Source organism: Lissotriton vulgaris, chromosome 5, assembly GCF_964263255.1.
Source record: "Lissotriton vulgaris chromosome 5, aLisVul1.2, whole genome shotgun sequence".
Classification (NCBI taxonomy): domain Eukaryota; kingdom Metazoa; phylum Chordata; class Amphibia; order Caudata; family Salamandridae; genus Lissotriton; species Lissotriton vulgaris.
The window spans coordinates 115,358,371-115,373,592 of NC_141693.1; the positions used below are offsets into that span (position 1 = coordinate 115,358,371).

General features: G+C 43.7%; 1 protein-coding gene across 7 annotated transcripts in view; it reads right to left on the reverse strand.

The window, feature by feature from the left end:
- SEC16A (SEC16 homolog A, endoplasmic reticulum export factor) overlaps positions 1-15,222 on the reverse strand; it is a 478,800-nt gene that overhangs the window by 208,234 nt on the left and 255,344 nt on the right. For 4 of the 7 annotated variants that reach the window (XM_086921034.1, XM_086921032.1, XM_086921031.1 and 1 more), the window contains exons 21-23: positions 5,280-5,365; positions 1,851-1,898; positions 560-607 (exon numbers count right to left, since the gene is read on the reverse strand). In XM_086921034.1, the coding sequence (XP_086777160.1) occupies positions 560-607; positions 1,851-1,898; positions 5,280-5,365 (182 nt within the window). The remainder of the gene's footprint in view (positions 1-559; positions 608-1,850; positions 1,899-5,279; positions 5,366-15,222) is intronic. The other 3 variants (XM_086921035.1, XM_086921033.1, XM_086921029.1) reach the window with 1 other exon arrangement.

A 15,222-nucleotide genomic window follows, 5' to 3' on the forward strand; every position in this document is an offset into this window, starting at 1 on the left:
ACTGGACCTTCTGCTCAACTAGGACGGATTACACAATGGAGTCCTACGATGTTCAGTGATGCAGAGCTTAGCTTCATGGTGCTGGGTAGCTTTCAAGTGCATAAAGGTGCAGTCACTGCAGACCTTGGAGTCCTAGTCCGACCCCAAGCACCAAAGAAATTTGATGGGAAACTGCCACAGAAATTTGTTTGCAACGGTCCCTAAAAGGTTTACACCCTTTTTTTGGGAGGGACATTCCTTTGCGCACTGGTGGAATTTGAAAACATTTGAGGAAAATAGTCTTGTGAAGAGATGAGTGCTCTGGATCGGCATCTGGCGGTGCGGAAAAAAAGGAGCTGATGGCAGCGCATATAGGTGGTGCTTACATTCGGCTCCGTTAGTCACTTCCGGAGCACAAAGACGTCAGCGTAGAGGTGCACAAATCGACCTATATTTTTGGATCCTATCAAAATGTGGGGAATCAGTAGTTAGAACAATCTAACAGTAAAAGAGAAACATTTCTGTTGAATGATGATCAGTCAACATAAGAGTATACATCTGAGCTGAAGCAGTGACATACCATGCGTGTAGAGGATTGCGAAGCGTTTCTTGATCGCTGACCTGGTGCCTGTTTGAACACAGAAAAAGGCATTTAATCAAAAGCCACAAGATACGCCTTATGAAAAGGAAACTGGAAGTCTAATATTGCAGTATATACATAGCAAGTAACACACAAGAATTTAGCCTTGCAAAAATAGAGAAATGGGTATAAACTGAGGCCCAAAACCATAAAAAGCTTTTAGAAGAAGGATGCGGATCAAGAAAAGCCATGATGCAGTTGAACACATCCCAAGATGTCCCAGGCATCCCACTCCTAGCTCAAATGTTGTGCAAGCAATGAATCAATACAAGTGCTAGCAGAATCCATAGAAGGTAGTATTGGGTAATGGTAAAATAGTTTTCAGATCTCTACAGATCGGTTTGCATTTTTTAAATAATTTAAAAAAAAAGGAAATATTAAATATAATGCAGGGAGTTGGAGAGAGAATGTATTCTAGTTGCTAAATTACGGACTCAAGAAACAGAAGACATTGGTTGCAATACAACTTCCATCCACACTTGAAAGATTGATTAAGCCTATTTAAATCCCTATATGCCTTCATTTCCTTATATGGCAAATAGAAAGCACAAAGAAGTAGAATGTAATACAAGCTATGTATTTAAAAGAAAACTTGACCTTTCGGTTCAAGTGGAAACAATGCAATTCAGTAAGTAGCCTCCTGTAATACAAGTTTGATCACTCAGGAGATAAGGGGCAGTGACAAATTAGGAGTTCCTGGAACAAGTGCCCTTGTGGAGATAAGATTACTTGATTAATTGATTGTTCAGGTGTAAGGACACGTGCTGAAATAGCTTTGCAGCAAGAGGTAACCCTTTAGGAGCGGGGATGGCATTACATAACAGTACAAATACAAATATACCAGACATGGCATGCAGTAGCATCACTATCAGGTACATTAGCAAGGTACGTTAGCCAAATAGGCCATAGGCTGAGTGGTTCGTGAGTATCTCGGCCCGTTTAATTATTATAGCATTGCTCATAATAAATCGTAATCAAATCCCACTCGTGATTGCCTCCCGAGATGCTGGAAATTTTATAAGAGTAAGTAAGAATTGTAATGACAGAGGTGTCCAGGAGGTGACCCGTGGCGTTCTGCAAAACACCAAAAATAAATAAATGTTTTAAAATGTAGATTTCCTTCACCAAGTGATTTACAAATGTGAAAATCAGTAGGGATTCCCTTCACCAGACAATTTGTGTGAGATCTTTGATTAAGGGTGAGCCCAAGCAATGACTTGCTAGGTCATACCCTCCAGACAGATGACTGAGATGCTGTTCTTGATCTGTATCCTGATGCCTGTTTGGAAACAAACACAGTGCACAAGTAAATAGACATTATTATTATTTTCTTCCCCAGCAGGGTATTGTAGAATTGTATGCCTGCTACTGACAGCAGGGCAGAGGGTGACTATAGCACTGTAAACCTGTAGTAGATAAAATCTTTAGGCAAAAGAAAAAAAAGACAAACCACTTTCAGGCAACCCTAAAGACAAACCACTAACACTGGGTACCTTTAGAGTCCCAACATATGCGGGGAAAAAAAGAAAATGAATTTGGATTGGATATCATTTGTGGAGAAATAAAGTTATGAAAGACTAATAGCAAAGTGCTCAAATGTTGAAAAAAGGTTCTCAAAACTCAATCCTCAAAGCTCAGCAATAGGTCTATGAACCTGGGCCAGAAATCCATGTCTCCTAAAAAGTCCTTCTGCTATGCTGTTGCACTGATTTGGAGGAGAGTCCTGTTAAGGAGTTGCATGGTACCTCTTACAGGTCATGCCACTAGATTACCTTTTTCCAACCCAGTTTGGTACAAATGCACACTACAATCAAAACACCAAGAGATCCACAATTTCACCTTTTGTAAGACACAGTAAATATTTTAATATATATTTGTAGCAACTTTTTCTAAAGGTGAAGTCCATGGGGACAGCAGGAATTCCATGGCAAATTATCCAAACATTTTGCTGCTGCCTAAGAGAGCTGGAACATTTTCAGGTTAACGGACTGTTGACTTATCTCCTTACAGTCCACAAACAGTGTGCATTATTATTTATGTTTTTTATAACAGTTCACTAGCAAAGCACATTGTCAGTACTTATTTAACCAAGACATATTGTATCTATTCAAATTAAAGTATAAATAATAGCTTTTTATAAATTAAAAATCCTTTTTTTGGTGTGCAGTTCAGTGTCTCCAACACTTCGGAGCCTAAAAACTGAAATGCCAAAAAACAAATAAAATAGCTCTCCATTAAAAGAAATTCTTTATTAAAGCCAATTTCAAAACTTAGAACCATTTGTACCTGGTTTCTTTGCTTCCATGTTTTATGCATTTATTATATTGTTAATGCTGCTTTCACTGCAGAAACTACTAAAACAAAATAACATAAGTACAAGATCAGGCAATAGTTTGTAGTGAGAAGCTACAGACTATGCTTAAAAGCCAATGCACATAACAGATAGCAGTTAGTATTGTGCGCACATGTCCTAAAAGTGATTCGTTTTAAATCATATGGCCAGGAGCCACACAGTATGTGCGAGCATCCAACTCCCACTTCACACATCCTTCAGCTGTCTGCAGCGTGGTTGGCAAAAGCCCGTGCCCCAACCACACAGCTCGGTAGAAGTGGACTGCAGGGTCTGCACACCAAAATATACTAGGATGAACTGCAGTCTTTCAGCTAGTTTAATATATACTAAAAAGTTCGCTCAAAATATAAAATGTTGCAAGATGCAGGAATCATATTCTAGGCCAGGGAAATAAGAACTGCCACTGAAGGGCTACCATTTATGGGAAAATTACCAAAGTAGTGTTTCAGGGAGCTGAAAGGCTGACCTATAGCTGGGGCAAATGTCATGATTAAATTTCCCGACAGCTATGAATACAGTAAAGCCTCACTTTAACACCCATGCATCCTCTACATATTTCAAAGCAACAATTATGGGGGAAAGCTGATTAAATACCTTGCCCTAAGGAGGGCACAATTTAGACAAGCAGTATTTCCCTAATTTATAGCAATGTACTTCGGAGCAAGGTGAAAGTACATGAGTTCCTCGTAATTTTGGCCCATGATCATTTAGTCAGACGCCCCAAATAGCATTCTTTTGTCCAAACCTAACCAATTTTAACAATGGCGTGAAATGAATTAATCCGACACATTTTATTTGAAGTCCATGCCAAGTGTAGATCATTCATTTTCTTATTTTCAAAATTGTCAGCTTGAACATGCAGTCATGTGCTCTTATAAAAAATAAAATAGCATTAGTAAAGACAGTATCTTTTCTCGCCATATAACACGCACTCTTATAGTTTTAAATTTAGGATGGTGAGAAGTCTTCAACTCCCCCCAGTAAATGGCATTCATAATTCAGTTTCTCAGATTTGCTTTTGGTCTGTAGACTGTTTTCATAAGGTGGGCATGACAACCTTCCATTTTCTAGATCATTGCACCGCCTGACGTAGGTTTATGGCTCAATAGGTCAGACAGCTTTTGTATTTCATTTTCAGTTAGTCCAATGATGGGAATCCAAACAAGGAGTGCCTTGATGTGTAGTTCAAAACAAGAAAGGGCGAGCTGAAGCGATAGAGCTCTTACGAACTATTCATCCTGATACTGATCAGATGTCAGCGTACACCAACCAACTGTCTGAGAGTAAATGGATACCCTGGAAGGTCCATGATAAACTGTAATCAATCAATCACTTGGGTAACGAAGCAAGTAACCTAAACAATCAAAGATATGCTCGGATCACAAAACACTTTTGAGTAAACTTTCAGATTTGCAGTTAAAACTGTATGGAAGGTTGTACTGCTACAGCTGAAATCCTGTCACAAATGTTTTCTGGGAACCATGCCAGAATGGCTGTGAAAGTAAAAACCCTGTATATGGCTACCAGAGATCATTTAAAACCTGCATAAGGTAATTCTGTCTTACAACATCTACAAATGTATTAAGGACTAAATAAATAGGAAAGTTGGGAATCTTGAAATAGCGCTTCATGGTATTCCAGAAGTGTAACTTTAAAACACCCTTCGCATTTATTGGGTCTGCAGACGAGGTCTTGAAGTGCAACTGAAATCCTTAATTTGTCATGGGTTCCTAAGATTTACAAGTATGAAAAGAAACCTCCCCAATGACAGTTAAAAGTGTATACGTTCATATGCTGTTTATGTCTGGAACATTCCACAATCATAATTGAAATTTAAAAAAAAAGAAACAAAAAGGCACATATAAAAGGGGCATGTAGAGACAAAAAGCGTAGATCACAATTATCACTATTATTGGTCTAGTTTAAAAGTTTTTAAAAAAACACATTAAGATAAGAAATAGAAGCCAAATTTGGAAGAGAAAGTAAACTTTTTAAAATGTAAATTCTGGATAAAAGAGCCTATGACACTGCTGTTAAACAAATGTTTTGTTTTTGCATAATCCAGACAGTAATGGCACCAGCATACAGGCATATAGTGGGAAAATGTATTTCTTATTATGAATGTATAGATAGATTCATAGGTTCTCATTATATTTCCTCAATTCACTCACAATGCAAAAATAAAAATCCTACTGAACCCTTTTTCAAATTAACTGATCAATTAAGCATCTTTATCACACATTGGCAGCAAAGGTACCGTATATATAAATATAAAAGTAAATATCTAATTTCAATAAGACAACTTACCACTTTTCCCACTGAACTACTGTAGTCAATTCCTGTATCATAGAAAGTTTTTTTTGTTGGTGAATCCTGGGAAAATCTTCTCATGCCTTAAAAACAAACATTTGCATTTTCAATGCTTGCTGGAGAGCAACTTAAATTGATTCAGTCTTTGATATGTGTGCATCAAAATCATTCAATTTGTGAGTCACCAGCACAGCAATAAGTAAACAAAACTGCTCATCTCAAGTGCTAGCATTTTCCTTAATACAAAGGTAAGTAAATTACATAAAGAGATCTCGATGCAATGCTGCACATTGATTTACACTACTCTGAAGTTTTATGAAGTTCATTACAGAATTGACAAATACAATATATTGGTTGTTTGTGTGGGGAAGCAGGGCATTTGGCTATCAAAGTTCAACCATGCATTTGTTTATTGTATTACCGATTGACCACATATAGAATTATATATAATATAAGCTTCAGGGCGCGGGACAAAGCAAAAAACAAAAAGGTATAAGTACAATACATATGATAAAAATTTAGTATGTGAATCGCTACCCCTGAACGTGGTTGTCCAACTCTCCAAAATTTGCTCTTTTGTTTTGCACCCTTTCTGTGAGGCTTCAATTACCTTCTTTGTCTGCTTCACCTCCCTTTTCTACTTCTGTGACGGAGCCCTTGCATTTCAAATTGATTTATCTCATTATATTTTCCGCTACACTCCCTTTCAATCCTCTTGCTCCTTCCACCCAACCTCCGTGTTTATTTAATGAATATATCAAATTTCACTTTTGCTTTAATTTCTTTATCTTTACATTTCACTCTGAATTGTAATAATACCCAACCATACCATACCACCCTCCTTCACACTCCCCAACCATAGGCTGAGGGTCCTCTGCAATGTTATTGTTGGGCTATAGATAATGACAACCGCTTGCGTTAATTATCAAATGTTTTTGTTTTCCACGTTTTGCTCAATTTCAATGAAACTTTCTATTCTATCAAATTAAGGTACTGTTTAACGTTTCCAAGCTTTCTAGCTCTTCTTAAGATCTTTTTTTTCAACTCAGATCTGGAGTTCAATATTGTGTACAAAATTTCTCAGTGTAGCATTTCACTTGGAATTGCATCACTCATTTTTGTCACAAGACCATATTACAGTTTTATGCAGGAATAGGGTGATTTAAATTTTTTTTTTTTAAAAAGAGGCAACTTAACAAGCAGAGCAACAGCCTTCATAGAGACCAAAAAAGAACACAGTGTCTAGACAGCATTTGTACTATAAGTGAAATACTGGGAGTTGAGGTTATTGAAAAGAGGGTATGGAGGCAAAGTTATTACTGAGCAGAGGATCCCTATAAAGACAAGCTGCGAGTATAAAAATATTTTACAGATCATGAAAACAGCATGGGTTCACGCTTTAGAAAATATTATTTGGAATTAATTCATCAGAGATAGAAGAATTAATAAAGCATTAAACCGCAGTGTAGGGTGCTTGTCACTGTATAGAATTTCCACTGCAGTGCTTGTGAGAGAGAGTGGTATGCAGGATTAACAGTCAGAACCCTTCCAATAACCAAAAAGTAAAACGTTTCGACAGAACAAGTGGAATGAAACATTATGCAACAGGTCCTCACACTGCATGCTTTCCCTAAACTTGATTTCCTGTTCTTCACTTGTGGTGCTGATGCACAGCTTCGATAATCTGTTCTCCACCTAGCAGGTCTGGGACACTACTTTTAACCTCCCTATACATTCCATTTGGTAGCCTCATCCGAAAATAAAATAAAGGTGAATCAGTCATAATGTTAAGTAAAACTTAATTGGTACTTTCTATTGGATGCCAAGATACAACTTACAACAAATACTGTGCTCAGATTACAGGTTTCCTATCACAGCAGGTAAATTCTTAAGGTGAGGTAGGCAGAGAATTTTAAGAGGTCAGGAAATAGGAAAAGGTCAGGAAATAGGAAAAGGGTATGCATGCGTGATCCTACAGCTTAGTTTACAGACAATTTTAAACAGTAGTTGCAGCTTCATCAAGGAAGCATCTTCCTCAGTTTTTTTTTACAGCACATGTGCTGGGGGTACAGCTATGGCCATTATGCAGATTGTCTATGCTACAGTGATGTTTAAATCCGGAGGTGACTTTTGTGTCCTTATGTAGATTTCAATGTGGATTAGTGCAACTACTTGATAAAGAGGTGTATTGACAGGAATACATGATCCCGGCAGGGATACTGCGTAGGACCGAAAGTTTTCCCTCGTGTACCATGAAAGTATGCAAGTGAATGGGGCTTTTTAGGAATAGACACAATTAACAGATCAAAACGTGGAGGTTGCATTCCCACTTACTAAGTTCTCCAAGATCTTCCGTAAGCCCCTACTGGACCCCCAAATTCCAGTTTTGCAAAGGCCACTCACACTGAAGGAGGTGAAGGAAAACTCTGGCTTCTGGGAACTGGATATTGGTTCTGGGCCTTGCCAATTCAGACCAAGCCAGTTTCATCTCTACTCCAGCAGTGCCCCTGTTGGACCTGATGCGGATATCTAAGCCAGAGCTGAGGTCCATGCCAGACCAATATCGTATTATTATGAAATTACCAAAGCCCACCAACAGCACTGGAAAGAGATCCCCAAACAACGTATACAACAGTACTGTAGAAGACTTGTAGTGTTGTTCTGCTCAGATTCAGCTAAACGGCTGGAGGCCATACCTCGTAGTGAGAAAAACGATGAGGAAGTGGAAAACCAACTACCCACTCTTTACATGGAGGAATGATTTTTACCAAAGCCTACAGAATACTGGTAGTTTAGACACCTCTCACATCCAGCTTGAGTCCCCACCAGGTGCACCCACAGGGAAAGAGCTTATTTTGGGATTTAGGTTGTAGGGCCAAAGTCCTTCATCAGCTTCAGTGTGTTTGATGTACCGCCCTAAGTGGCAAGGGCATGCCCAGATGTGTTTTAAGGTCCTCACCGTGCCACTGATACCAAGCCACATTTGACTGAAGAACCTTAATTTTGTTGAAACCGGTCATGGGTTGCTTGTGTTCTGGTTCATGGCGGGCCAGGCATTTTGGGCTGGACTGTTCTTATAGGTACAGGGTAAAGACTGATTGCATATGGCTGAGTTCAAACGGAGATGGTATGTTGGCCAAAGAAAGATAGTCTGGAATGCCCAAGTGATTGCCAGCGGTGTTGCAAACATTCCTGTCTTCACATTTTGCCTGTTTAGTTTGTGAAGATCTGCAGCGGGAATTGTTCAGAGCTTTGAAAGGTAATGATGCTTTGAGCATGATCTCTGCAGCGGGAATTGTTCAGAGCTTGGAAAGGTAATGATGCTTTGAGCATGATCTCTTGAGTTCCTTGCTCCCTGACCGTTTTGAGTGCATTAGAGCACACTTTACTATTTCAAGTTGTGCCAGGAACTGATACATTAGAGGCACACATCATGCGGATGTGTGACAGACATCTGCTCCCTTTCATAGATGTACAGCTTAAAACTTGCAGTCTTTTGGGAAGGTATTTTTGTTAGACTGCTTTGGTAGAAGCAACTAAGTTGGGATTGGAACTCCGGAACTGCGCCCAAGGGCCCGTAAAGAAAGGAACTGATGTCAGCATGCAGGAATGACACCTGTATGTGTCTATACTGAAATTTCTTAAGGGTCGTTCTTACTCTTGCAGCCTTGGTCCTAGTTCAAAGGATGCAATACAGATCAATTACTTACAAGATAAAACTACTGGGCTGATTGACAAAAGCATTTATGAGCACAGGTGGTAGTACTAATGGAGTATTCATGTGCTGGTATATGCCCTGGGGATCTTCCTGAAACATCAAACTCTATTAGTAAAAGTGCAAAGAGGGCTCAGTACCTTCTCTGTAACGGCAACGACCCAGGCTCCAATACTCTCCTCGTCAACCAAGGGTTGAAGCAACTTGTCAACATGCCCACCCACAAAGCGGGTCACACCCTCGACCCCTTCTTTGCGGGAGGAACAAACATCCACTTCTGCAACACCACCCATCCCTTCTGGACTGACCACCACTGCGTCCACATCACCTTCAACACCACCACTGCACCCAAACCCGCCCAACGTCCACCACAACAGAACTGGAGCAAAGTCACAGAGGAGCATCTAAACACCTTCAATACACAACCCATCGACGCAACCGACACCAAAGCCGCAGCCAGGGAATTTCACTGCTGAGTCTCCCGCTGCTCCAACAAGCCTGCACCCCTCCATCCCACCAAACAACGCCTGCTGAAAGCCGCCTGGTTCACCACAGAACTTCAAGAAGCCAGATGCTCCGGCAGAGAAAACATGTCGAAACGTGAAAACCATAGAAGCACGGAACGACCACAAGAGCGCCCTGAAGGAATACCACCAGCACATAAGAGACACCAAAAGGACCTTCATGAGAGACAAGGTCCAGACCAATGCGACCAATGCTAAGGAACTGTTCAACGTCATCCAGCAGTTCGCAAAACCCACCTGCGAAGCCACGGATGTCGCATCTTCCCAGGAACTATGCGACAAGCTCAGCTCCTACTTCCATCTGTAGATCAAGGCCTTCTACGACAAATTCAGGGAACTAATGACTAGCACCACCCCCCTACCCACCGCCGCCAAGCCGACCATCATGTCATGGGATCCCGCTACAGTCAAACTCATCACAGCGACCATGAAGAAAACCCACTCAGGAGCCCCAACGGACCCCTAACCCCTGCACATCTTCCACAGGGCTGTCACAGTCATCGCACCTGAACTGGAACTCACCATCAACGCCACCCTCAGATCAGGCATCTGCCCAAACGACTGGAAACGGGAGGAGGTAAAACCCCTCCTCAAGAAACCATCAGCGAACCCAACAGACCTGAAAAACTACCGGCCCATCTCTCTCCTCCCTTTTGCGGCCAAAGTCACAGAGAGACTCTTAAGCGCCCAGCTGACTGCCTTCATAGAAGAGAACTCCATCCTGGACGCCTCCCATTCTGGATTCCGAAGCAACCACAGCACCAAGACCGCCCTCCTCACCGCCACCGATGACATCTGCATGCTACTCGACCAGGGGCACACCACGGCCCTTATCCTTCTAGACCTCTCCGTATCCTTCGACAACGTTTCACATCGCACTCTCGCTGCCAGACTGCATGACGCAGGAATACAGAGTTAGGAAAGGTCTATAGCCAAGTGACACAAATGGTTAAAAAATTTAATTTATAGTTTTCTGGACATGAACACCTAAAGTAAGTGGTATATTGAGTCCAACTGTATACAGAAACCAATAACCATAAATTATTTCTGATATAACTTTATTGTTTCTATGTATATATAAATATTGTTAAACTTTTATTTTCTTTGTTTTCTTCTGTTTTATATTGACGCAGGAATACAAGAAGCTGGCCGCGACTGGATCCAATCCTTCCTCTCAGGCAGAACCCAGAGGATCAGACTCCCTCCCTTCCTCTCCAAACTCACAGAGATAAACTGCGGAGTACCCCAGGGATAATCACTTAGCCCCACGCACTTCAACCCTGAACACCCACACCAGCAAGAGAGCCAGCTGGTTCACCGAAGACTTCCAGGCCTCCAAGCAAACCTGCTGTAAACTAGAAAAAAACTGGACCCGGAAAGCTACACAGCCCACAGGAACGCCACCATCCGACACCACCAACTCATCAGATCTGCCAAAAGGACCGCCTTCAAAGACCGCACACAACAGCAAAGAGCTCTTCAGCATCGCTCCAACACCAACGATATCCCACAGTGACCAGACCTGTGCGACTCACTGGCCACCTTCTTCCATCGCAAGATCACAGACATCCACGACACCTTCGACGCCGACACCACTCCGGCAACAGCCCACACTCCCGCTCCCACGACCACCACCCGCACCAACCGTCTGCGCGCCTGGACCAACATCAACGACACCATCAAGATCATGAAAACCTTCCACTCTTGTTCCCCGGAAGACCCCTGCCTACACCACATCTACAACAAAGCCAGCAGCACCATCGGACCACACCTCCGGAAAACCATCAACATTTCCTTCGAGACAGCAACCTTCCCGGAGAGCTGGAAGCACGCAGAGATCAACGCCTTGCTAAAGAAACCCAAGGCAGACCCCAAGGACCTCAAGAACTTCCGACCCATCTCCCTGCTCCCATTCCCGGCGAAGGTCATCGAAAAGGCAGTCAACAAACAACTGACCAGCTTCCTCGAAGAGAACATCCTGGACACATCCCAGTCAGGGTTCCGCAGCAACCACAGCACCGAAACTGCCCTCATCGCCGCCACTGACGACATCAGTAACAGGTCCTCATCCTCGGCTCCACCCCCTTGACCTGGGACAACGGCACTAGGAGCACCCCCTACACCCACCAACCACGCACAAAACATAGGGGTCATCCTCGACTCCACACTCTCCATGACAAAGCAGCTCAACACCATCTCCTCCTCCTGCTTAAACACCCTCCGCATACTTCGCAGGATCTTCAAGTGGATCCCCGCCGAAACTAGAAGGACGGTCACCCAGGCCCTTGTCAGCAGCAGACTGGACTACGGCAACGCACTCTACACAGGAGCCCCGACCAAACTCCTGAAACGACTCCAACGCATCCAGAACGCCTCCGCACGCCTGATCCTAGACATCCCCCACCGCAGCCACATCACACCTCACCTGAAAGACCTGCACTGGCTCCCCATCAACAAGAGGATTACCTTCAAGCTCCTCATTCACGCACACAAGACACTCCAAGACACCGGACCAGCGTACCTCAACAGACGACTCAACCATACACCCCCGCCCGCCAGCTCCGCTCTGCAGACCACGCCCTCACCACCGTCCCCGTATCCGAAGAGCGACTGCCGGCGGCAGATCATTCTCCCAACTCGCCGCCAAGACGTGGAACACCCTCCCTATCCGCCTACAGCAGACCAAAGACCTTCTGACCTTCTAACCTTCAGGAGAATCCTCAAGACCTGTCTCTTCGAACAGTAGCAGCACCCCCCACCTCCCCTCACTAGCACCTTGAGACCCTCACGGGTATGTAGTGCACTTTACAAATGCTATGATTGATTGATTCAACATCTACATGGCCCTCGTCGCCGCCATCGTCAGACAGCATGGGCTCAGCATCGTATCCTACGCCGACGACACCCAGGTCATCCTCTTGCTCACAAAGAACCCTGAAGACACCAGACTCGGTTTCCAGGAAGGTATGAAGAACGTGGCAGCCTGGATGAAAGACAGCTGCCTGAAGCTCAACTCAGCAAGACAGAGTTCCTCATCCTCGGTCCCTGCTCCTCCGCCAGGGCCAACACCTGGTGGCCCTTCGCTCTCTGGAGCCCACCCACCCCTACGGACCACGCTCTGAACCACTGCATCATCCTGGACTCCTCTCTCTCTCCATGAACTGCCAGATCAACGCCATCGCCTTTACTAGCTTCAACTGCCTTCGCATCCTCCGTAAGACTTTCAAGTGGATCCCCCCCCGACTGCAGAAGAACCGTCTCATTACCAGCAGTCTGAACTACGGCAACGCCCTCTACACCGGAATCAACAAAACTCTTCTGCACAGACTCCAGACCATCCAGAATGTTGCAGCCAGTCTTGTCCTTAGGACGCCGCGCCATAAGCACATGACCCAACACCTACGAGGCCTCCACTGGCTCCCAGTCGAGAAGAGGGTCACCTTCCAACTCCTCACCCATGCCTACAAATCTCTCCACCACATCAGACCCAAATACCTCAACGAGAGAGTATCCTTCCACGTACCCAAGAGGAACATCCGCTCCGCCGACCTTGTCCTGGCAGAGGTCCCCCGCATTTGCAGAAACAGAACCGGCGGGATAGCTTTCTCCTACATCACAGCCAAAACCTGGAACGAGCTCTCTGTGAACATCAGACGCTCCCTGACCCTGCACACGTTCAGGAAGGACCTCAAGACGTGGCTCTTCAACTGATTCAGAGCTGCCCTCCCCTCCCCCAGCGCCTGGAGACCCTCACGGGTGAGTAGCGCGCTGTATAAACCCCCTGATTGATTGATAAAGGCTTTCATGAATTGGCTTAACTGTTTGCACTTTTTTTGTTTTTAAAGACAATGGAACCGTAGAAACATGAGACTTTTATGCAAATGACAGATTTTGTTTCGTTACTTGCTTTCATTTCCATCAGAGCTTCTTCTTTTGTTTGCCATCATACAAAGTAAAGTAAAAGAACACATCTAACACTAAAATGGACTTAAACACAGTTGAAAATAACCTTCCAGCGCTAAATTAAAAGCATCCAGCATGTAAATGAAAATATGATCTAACGTAAAAAAAAAAGTTTTGTATTTTTGGGGTAACCAAACTGAAAGGTCAAAGTTGTAGGAATGGGTAGCTAAATGCAACAGAACTACCTATGTAGAATTGAGATGCTATAAAGCGCTATTTTCAGTTTTCTATTTAGAGTGAAACTTTGGGACAAAAGTGAACACATACGCTGCTCAGTGGGCATCTAAATAACACACAATTGAAAGTGAAACCTAGTTTTAAATCTTTGGCTAAATATGCATCACCAAAGATAAGTTTTAACCACACATCATTGGAACTGCTGAGCATGATCATGCATAGTGGCCGGAAGACAGAACCTTTGATTATCGAAAAAGAAAAGAGCCAAGCAAAATGAGCAACTAAAGCCATCGCTTCTCAGCTTTTCTACTACTATCGAATGTGTACCCATGCTTTCAAGAAATGTGCACTTCGCCCGTCGCTGCCAGTTCACCACTGTGTTGCCAGAGGGGGGACCAGGACTACAGATCCCAAACACCTGTGAGACCCTCACGGCGGCCGCAGACGCCAGCACGCGCCAGGAGGCACTTTAAATCTGCTCAGGTCTCCGGCGGCATGGGATATGCACGGATGTACCCGGGCCAAGGGCGGGCCCATCCACGCCCGTTGGAGGCTGGGCCACCCTTCTTGGCTGCACGCTGAGTGAGGGGACAAATTGATCAGCGCAACCCAGGTACTCTTGTTTTATTTTCATTATTCTGTTAACTTGAGATTGGGCATAACTAACCAGCCTGGCAAGTGTGGCAGGATGGAGAAACTGTCAGCCAAAGGAAGCCCAAATGGTGTGCCAAAACAAGCAAAGAGACTAACGGCAAGTGATGCAGCAAACTGCATGGCAGATAAGGATTCCCTTATTGAGGAAGTGGAGAGTCTATTAAATGGTCAGAACAAGCCACCGCAAGTGGGCCCTAGAACAGCCGGAATTTTCGTACAAAGCAAATCAAGGAGAAAAGCCCAAGAGATTGATTTAATGTCCAAGGGCACAGCCGTATGTGATGTGTACACTGACACTACAACAAATCAAACTCAGCCAGAATTGAATACAGCGGTCCCATCTTCCGCCCAAGGTTGCACTAACATGATGATGGAAGGAGGGGAAGCCTTGAACATAGTATGTTCCAACTGTTTTGATCCTCTTGCCTCAATAGAAACAGCAGACGCTGAAGTCTACAACCAAACCCCAACAGTCCCAGGACCTGAATCAACTAATATTAACATCCAACGCAGAAGAACTATTGTGCTGAAACCTGCAAACACTAACGCCCTTTATATCGAACGGAGTGATCTCAAGTCTAATTTAAAAGACCTAGCACCAGAAGTTATCATCCTTACGGGAATTATAGGATCTACGATAGACCAGCTCAATGGTGTTCGCTTCAACACCACATGGGGAGCAGGGCACGGGCCCAGACCTGGCGACATGTATATAACCAAAATAATAAAGGGATGACTGGAGGTGTGGAAAGAATAGAATGGTGGGGCAATGGACCTATCAAACATTTCAGTGATTTTAAACAATAACACCCCGTATCAAACAACTCTAATTAGCATCAATGTCTCCAATCCGGTCTTCCCATACACACTATGCAAGGGAATTCACTTGCCCAGGTCACAATGCACC